The following is an 8,540-nucleotide window of genomic DNA, read 5'->3' on the forward strand; positions in this document are numbered from 1 at the left end:
ATGAGCGGCATGTTTCAGGAGATTTTGGCCTTTGCTTTAACTACGTCGGGGTGGGTGTTGGTGTCTTCTACATTGCCAACGGATTACTGGAAGGTGTCGTCCCTTGATGGAACAGTCATTACGACAGCTACCTATTGGTCCAATTTGTGGAAAACCTGTGTCACTGATTCAACAGGAGTCTCCAACTGCAAAGACTTCCCCTCAATGTTGGCCCTGGATGGTCAGCCCTTTTTCATTCTCATCAAACGATCCGTATTTGTCTTTTAATAATCATTTTTAATTACGTTCTCTTAATTTGCATGTGTGTGTATAATTTTCAGTCCATAATGATAAACTATTTGAAGAGGGTACAGATGTTTTTTTTTTTTCCAATCTACCACTGACTCATCTTTAATGGTTTTGTGCTCCATATTTATTAAACTGTCACTCTTGAATTTTTCCGTGTTTTGCTGAAAAATTCAAGTTTGAGTTCATGACAACCCAAAACTACCAGAAATCCTGAAGTCTAATGCTCCAAAGGCAAGACTCATTTACTTTCCAATACGTCAATGTTTAGCCCTTGTTCTTGGAGCTTGAAAACGAGAAAGGAGATTTACTGGGAGCCTCAGGCAGTTTTGACTATGGATGACTAGTTTCAGGGGTTAACTTTCAAGGTAATATTTGCCTCAAAATCTCATCTGAGTGGCACATTTTATTCCCACACAGCTCCCACAGTGAAACAAAATGCTTGAAAGCAATTGTGGTTGCTTGTGACAAATTGCATTGCTTGCTTTACATGTCAATTGGTTGGAAGGTCAATAACTTATTGACCTTGCTGTGTGCAGATGTGGGGAAGCATGCAAAGCCACCTAACAGAGGCAGAAATCTCTCTTGATTGTAAACAAGTCTACCTCTTTTTTTATGTTTCAGGTTATATTCAAGCTTGCAGAGGACTAATGATTGCAGCAGTCTGCTTGGGTTTCTTTGGTTCTGTGTTTGCACTTGTGGGAATGAAATGTACCAAAATTGGAGGAAGTGACAAAAACAAAGCAAAGATCGCTTGCTTTGCTGGTGTAGACTTCATTCTTAGTGGTAGGTAAAGGTGGCATGCTTGTTTGCATTTATTTTTATTCATTTATTTATTTATTTATGAAAATGACATTTTCTTGTTTTCGTCAGGTCTTTGCTCGCTTTCTGCATGCTCTCTCTATGCACATCGGATAACATCTGAGTTTTTTGATCCAATGTTTGTGGCACAAAAGTAAGGGCAATTGTTTAATGTGGAATATTCCATACTGACCATTTTAGACATATTAGTCCAACCTACTGCATGTTTCCAGGTATGAGCTTGGAGCTGCTCTCTTTATTGGCTGGGCAGGTTCTGTCCTCTGTATTCTGGGAGGATGCATGCTCTGCTTCTCAATAGCCGATTCCTTTTCCAATAGGTTGGTATACACAACACATTCTCCATTTTTATTATGCCTCATCTCATTTCACAGGCAAGTCGACTGATTCATGTTTGTGAGTCTCACAGGTGTTTTACTTGTGGAAAATAAAGCTGTGTGCTTTCTCTTTACAGCCACAGTCAAGGAAAATATATCTACAATGGTGCTGCCTTACATTCTCATATCTCCTCCAACACTAGAGGGCAGGCTAAGTCTGTAAACCAGAGGCCACCTGCAGAATTCAGCAGCTCCACCAGGACCCAGCACTTTGATAAGAATGCATATGTGTAAGGAGTGTGATTGCAAATCCATTTAAGCCACTGGTGGGTCTTAAAAGTTTTATGCTATGCTAAAAAGATACTGCATATTTGTAGATTTTTTTTAAACAGCGGGATTTAAGGCACTGATTTGTGGCTTACCATGTATAAGGTTTAAAATATTTATACTTCCCACAGGGGTATGAATTTAAAGCAGTTTACAGTCTGAACCTCAGAGATGTATGCTCTGATTTCACTGTGGATTGTTCATTCAGTTAATTAAATAAAATAGAAAAACATTTGGTTCTGACACTTTTTTCTATATTATGTTGCTGTGTATTTCGATAGAATGTGTTATATGATGTAAAACATTGATTTTGTTGGTTGTATCTTTAACAGTTTGTAACCTCTTCTTGTTGTTAATGTGTCAGGGACCCATTTTATCTTCCTTAGGATGACATATCCATTAACTTTTTTGTAATCTGCAAACTTTGAGAAGGTAAAAGACTGTGAAATATGAAGTCAACAAAACACAGCCTTACTTTTTTGTGTAAATGGTCATATTCAGGTGAATAAAACTGAAGCACAGTAGTTTTGTGTTTTGCCTGTTTTGTACAAAGTAAAGGTTTTACATGCCAATAAGCAGATGGCTAATAAGATCATTTTCAGAAGTCTTTTTTTTATTTTTTTTTACATTACTGGGGCTTTGTTTAAAAACATGAAAATAACTTTGAAAAGATTTAGCTGGAACTGCAAATTTTTTGTCTTTTTTAAACTCCAAACTTCTATCAAATCCTTCTACAGTAAGTGGACATTATCTCTGCAAAGGTTATGATTTATCAGGTGAAGAAGAACAACATTAGAGAGGTTGTTAGTACAGACAATTCAGTTGAGATATCTAAGATGACCATTCTAAAACAAACTGGCACTGTCTGTTCTGAAAGTCCAGTACGGGACCTCAGTTTTTCAAAGCTACAAATATTTTTATATCGATCTAAACATGGAGTCTCATGCTGCATGCACAATTTATTGATCAATAATGTAGTGTGGGGATGTTGGTACCTGAAAAGGGTAGCTGAGGGGGTGTGAAATATCAAAACAAGGAGACATGCTTTAGTTTACTATAAACATCTTACACAATATTACAAAACCCTCATCAACACATGAGCACAAGCACGATGTCACCATCTACACCCTCTAACGTGAGCCAGGACCCCTTGTGGAGTCAAACCTCCTGATTACTTTCCCATTGAAGTGTGAGCTCTTAGAATTTTTTGTCTTCAGACTGTGTTAGCAGACTCATTGATTTCAGTTATGAGAAAACGTTTGATTCAAATATTTGGCTTTTTAATCTCATCGCTGGGTTGGCTGTTTGTGCTTTGCACCATGGCAATGGACTACTGGAGGATTTCACAAATAGGAGGACAAGGTGGATCTTTCATCATCAAGGTGGCCTGGTACTGGTCCAACCTGTGGAAGGACTGTTACACTGACTCCGCGGCCGTCACCAACTGCAGAGATTATCCAGTTCTCTGGAGTGTCAGCTGTAAGTTGTAAACCATTGTTTGGATGCAGATAGTTTTGTAATTTAGTTATGTTACAATCAGAGAAAAGTTCACCGGTGGAAGAGACACTGAGCTCTAGTGTAACAAAAAAACAAAGTTTTTTTGCCCAGAGTTTATATAACCAGCAATTTATGGTTGCAAAAAGTTGGAAAACTGAATATCTATTTGTATATGTAAGAGGATTGTACCTAAATTTAGCAGACTTTATGAGTCTTCTCTGCTTATAGTAGTCTCCCTTATATATACTGATATTTTGTTAGTGTCATTTGAGGCCACAGAGACTGTTGTTTAGAAAAGATTAGACATACCTCAAAATATATTCAAAAGGTGTTTATTCATTAAGTGAAAAATAAAAAAATTTGATTATGTACAAAGTGATCAAAATGGTGATGCTTTAACACTGCCATTACTTCTAAATGATATCATTTGTATGCTTTTGTCAATTTTATATTATACTTTACACCACCATGAAAAAATTGACTTGTCAACAAAAACTTCTCTGTCAAATTAATTCAGGTCTTTTTCATTCCTAAACTCTGAAATCTGTTTGTCCCAGACTACGTCCAGGCCGTAAGGGGGCTGCTCATGTCTGGGCTTACTCTCGGATTCTTCGCAGTGGTATGCTGCTTTGTTGGGATGGAGTGTACGTATATTGGTGGTGCTGATAAAACCAAAGACAAAGTGGTTTTTGCCGGAGCAGTGTTTCATGTTTGTGGTGGTGAGTTCTGAGCGTGTTTCTCTGTAAATGAAAGAAATGTTTTGCCCTCATTTATTTCATGGTTTCAACAAAACCTCTGCTCACAGGGGTGTCAAATCTGGCTGCCTACTGCTTATACATCAATAGGATTGCCAGAACAGCATTTGCTGTCAATTTAGCACCAGGAACATTACGGTACAGTGACTTTAATTTGGACTTTTAATTCATTTTGTAAAAAACATTTGCTGTTAATCTCACGGCTGTACCTTTTGGACAATTTAAAATAAACATCTTCTTTTTTCTTTGCTCTTATTCCAGATACGATTTGGGACCTCCCATATTTCTCGGGTTGGTGGGATGCTTTTTAATCTATTTTGGGGCTGTACTGTATGCTGTAACAGTCTTCAGAATAATCTGCCCTGAAAGGTATCTACATCTCTCATCATCAACCTTTCTCTTGTACATGCTGAATTCACACTGATGTGGTTACTGCTGTGATCTTTCAGGAAAGTAGTACAAATCTATGGAGGAGGCACATACATGGAGCCAGCTTCCAGAGGAAAAACGCTGTACAGCGGCTACTACAACCCCTCCAGGATGTACAGAACTTATGGAGGCTCGGGAAGATCCAGCAGCAAGATCTCAAGGCTCTCTCAGACAACACCAACACGACTTTCAGAAAGAGATGCATTTGTGTAGCATGCAAACCTCTTGTTTCCCAGGATAAAGTTTCAAAGAAAAGGCATGTATATTTTCTGACTTTAGTACAGCAATCTCACAACTAATTAGGTTTACCAGCAAAAAGTCAGGAATGTACATGAATATAACAAGAGTATCACACCAGTAGCTAAATGTTTCAGAGGGCAGGCCAGAGTTCATCTCTCTGTAAAAAAAAAAAATCTGAGAGCAACCAGTTGAGCATCTTAGGGATATTTCTCTGCATACACCTGAAAAGATTTAAAGAAATTTTATCATATAATCTCTGTGAAGGTTGGTTATAGTGGTGGGAGAAAATTGCAGAAGCTCAGCTCTTCAACTTTGTCTTGTCTTTATTAGTTACAAAAATAAAACACGAGTCAGCCATGCCCCAGCTAGCAGTTGGACAAGCAATATTCAATGGCTGCTCAATCACAACAAAAATGCTCTCTCGCACCTGAAGCTTCTCCTCCAGCGTTATACTGGAGGCCCCTCCTACAAGACAAACTAATATTTATTGACATTCACTTTACAATTAATACAATGCCTAGATACAAACTATACTATGTACGTCAACCTGCCAGTGAAATTTAGCCAAGGCTATTAACATTCCAACATGGCTCAATATATACACACTCAAAAATAGAGATACCAGCTTGTACCTAAAAAGGTACAAATGCTTGTCGCTGGGGGTGTACTCTTTTGAGAGACATTTCTGTACCCTTCAGTTCTGGTCTATTTTTGTACCTCATCAAGTTCAACCTCACCTTATCATGTTATGTTTTTTATGTTTTCCACAGCATTAGGCCTGGTCCATTCCACTTAGCAATATTATCTTATCTTTAATCTAGAAATAATCTTCAAAAACTCAAAATACTGACCAGACATACACTTAGTTTGCAGCATCTGACCTTCATTGTCTGGTGTAGTAAATGACTGTTAAGTAGTACTACTGTCATCACTCAACTCTGCTCTAGTTTGTAACATTACAGCCATTAACATTACATTTTTCAATGCTGCAGGTACCCTTATGGTCGAAATGGTACAAATTTGTACTTTACGTCACTTTGAACCCTTTTTCGTACTCTGAAGGTGTGCTTCTGGTCTCTTAAAGACCAGTATTGTACTTTTGAGAGAACATTTCTTTAAAATGTACCTATAGGTACAGAAACGTCCTTATCTTGTACCTCGATTTTTGAGAGTGTACATATAAAAAATAGATTATTTATTAAAGATCAGTCACATTTACATGAACAGGAAAAAACCCTTCAAGGTCTCTACACATGGCACATGCCATTTTGCCTGCTCTATAAAGGTATTTGGACACTCACCATTCTGGTTAACCTACTCACTAGGAGGCATGGTCTATACCATGACAATCTCATTGCACTCTTTTGAGTGTATGTATGACTGTGTAGAACTCAACGCATTGTCCAGAAGAACCTCTTAAAACCAGATATCAAACTTTGTTAAGGTATCCGCAAATGGAAGTTAAAACTGCCCCATAAAAAGACAAATCCATCCACAAAAAAAACTATTTTGAATTGTCTTTAGATTTGGATGAAAAAAAAACCCCTTTCAATTTATTTTCTTAATTGAAAGTGCATATGTCCACCAGGCTAAACAAAAACGGGATGATCTGACTTGGCATCAGTGTGTAGTTATTATAAATGCTTAACCATACACAATGCATGTGTATTTCAGATCAGTGCAGCTATCCAAAAAATTTCAGTAAGACAAGTTCAAGGAATTGTTTGCACTTTTTCTAACCGTAATTCAATAGTAAACAATGATAAAAGAGACCAGCTGTCAGCTACCTGGATTAGTATAATTTGAAAGTCATTGCACTCTTTTTATTTGTCTTTTGCACAACCTTTTATTGTACACGTGTTAGCTTTGAACACCAGAAACATACAATATACTGTCCCTAAATCTGATTAAAAATTTAGACAACAAATGATTACTTTTGTTTATGGTCCTGTCAATTTGTGTTTTTCTTTTTCTTTTTTCTTTTTTTTTTTTTTTTTTTAAACTATCAGGCCAAACTTATGTTTACTTTTTGTTCATGATCCTGTCAATTTGTGTGTGTGTGTGTTTTTTTTTGTGTGATTTAACCAAACCATGTGTTACAGACTAAAAATGTCACCTGTGATAATGATGATTAAGTTGATATTTGATAGAATAAACTTTCTGCCTTTCAGTGAGCCTGTTCTGTTCTGGTACTTCAGTGGTAGAAGTGAATTCATATTGTTTGTGATATTCAAGACTGTCCATTCCATGTTGCAACGTGTACAGATTTATTTTTACACCATAAATATGTCCTTTTGTGAATGCTTTCTTTAAACTGATGACATTCCCCGTAATCCTTGACTATGGCACACTCAGTAATAAGAACAAAACAATCCTCAAAACTGAATCTTCTCTGGGAGTCTTCTGGGTATCAACAACAAACACATTAACTGAAGTGAACTTTACAAAACATAAAAATGCAGTTGAAGGCAAAACATGTGATGATGTACACAAAGCGAGATGTGCATGTGTCTGTGAGTCAGTTTTTCCATCTGAGTCCTGCAGTTCAGCAGGCAACAGCAGGTCTGCACAAGGCAAAACGTTGTCTCACAGTTTGTAGAGTTTGGATTTCTTATTGCTTTATCCATCTAAACCTCAGCAGCAGGATGGGTTACAGGACTGTGGTGATGTACATGGAGATTGGCTGCTTTGTGGTCTGTGTGAGTGGATGGATCCTCGTCTGCTCCACCATACCAACTGAGATTTGGACCTGGTCTGAGGTTAGCAGCATAGTCCTAACAACCTCCAACTACTTCTCCAACTTGTGGAAGGACTGTGTATCTGACTCAACAGGAGTATCTGACTGCAAGGGAATCCCATCAATGCTTGCTCTGAACTGTAAGTTAACTATGTAAGAGCTTGATCAAACCAAATGAATACAGAATCTGACTCTTTAAGTGTGTTTCACGAATTTGATTTTCCTGCTCTTGAACAGGGGATATTCACATGTGTCGTGCTCTTATCATCATCTGTATTATCCTGGCTTTCTTTGGATCCATTCTGGTCTTAGTGGGAATGAAGTGCACTAAGATCGGAGGGTCACAGATTACTAAAGCCAAAATAACCTTTGCTGGAGGAATGAACTACCTTATTGGAGGTAAAACTGAGAATTGTGAAAATTACCCATTTTTTTTGCACTCAGCAATTAATCCTCAAATGTATGTGTCATTTCAGGGATATGCGCCATGGTTTCTTTCTCTTATTATGGAAACAGAATTATAGCAAACTTTCACGATCCCAACTATGTAGAACAGAAGTAATGTACAAACTGTATATTTAACGCATCAAGTTTTGTCGTTCTGTGAAGGAGGAACTATGTTTGAATTGTTCTCATATTTACTGTCAGGTTTGAAATAGGTGTTGGTGTCTTCATTGGATGGGGTGGCTCAACCTTACTTGTTTCTGGAGGCCTTATTTACAGTATCTTAACTGGGAGGGAAGCATGCAGTTCAAGGTAAAATGCTGCTCCTTAACCTTTTTTTTCCAGTGTTTGTCCTCTTGTATCATCTGTTAAAACACAATAACAAAATTGACTAATTGTACATTTCTTGAATCAAACCTTTGCAGCCCAGAAAGATACCCTCCCTACCAGTTCCCTAGCTACACATTTGTTCCGAGAAACAAGAGTGAAATGTCTGTGGCTCGCACAGAGATCAGCAGGAGCAGAAAATCAAGGACCACCACTGACAGTGAACTCAGCAGCATATCTGTGATCTCTGGCACCACTAAGACAACAGCCACTAATGCTTATGTATGACTTATCTTCAGTGGAGGAATACATATCTTCTGGAAGGCTTATTTCCCCCTTTAGAGTAATGTCGTTTAGTGTAAG

At 37.7% G+C, this 8,540-nt stretch overlaps 3 protein-coding genes across 3 annotated transcripts; all 3 read left to right on the forward strand.

Annotated features, from left to right (window-relative positions):
• LOC306766436 (claudin-10-like) lies at positions 1-1,715 on the forward strand (the record flags this gene model as incomplete). Its single annotated transcript, XM_079254203.1, has 5 exons — positions 1-220; positions 910-1,071; positions 1,159-1,240; positions 1,320-1,424; positions 1,559-1,715. 5 exons carry the CDS (start codon positions 1-3, stop codon positions 1,713-1,715), a joined length of 726 nt encoding a protein of 241 aa, XP_079110329.1.
• Positions 1,716-2,995: 1,280 nt separating this feature from the next.
• LOC306766706 (claudin-10-like) lies at positions 2,996-4,642 on the forward strand (the record flags this gene model as incomplete). Its single annotated transcript, XM_079254524.1, has 5 exons — positions 2,996-3,227; positions 3,803-3,964; positions 4,051-4,138; positions 4,262-4,369; positions 4,450-4,642. The coding sequence occupies 5 exons, from the start codon at positions 2,996-2,998 to the stop codon at positions 4,640-4,642; spliced, it is 783 nt and encodes a 260-aa protein (XP_079110650.1).
• Positions 4,643-7,314: 2,672 nt separating this feature from the next.
• Positions 7,315-8,465, forward strand: LOC306766839 (claudin-10-like; the record flags this gene model as incomplete). The annotated part of the gene is made up of 5 exons (XM_079254689.1): positions 7,315-7,546; positions 7,644-7,805; positions 7,883-7,964; positions 8,055-8,162; positions 8,276-8,465. 5 exons carry the CDS (start codon positions 7,315-7,317, stop codon positions 8,463-8,465), a joined length of 774 nt encoding a protein of 257 aa, XP_079110815.1.
• Between the last annotated feature and the right edge of the window lie 75 nt (positions 8,466-8,540).

The sequence above is a fragment of the Telmatherina bonti genome (genome assembly GCF_933228915.1).
Source record: "Telmatherina bonti genome assembly, chromosome: 15".
Classification (NCBI taxonomy): Eukaryota; Metazoa; Chordata; class Actinopteri; order Atheriniformes; family Telmatherinidae; genus Telmatherina; species Telmatherina bonti.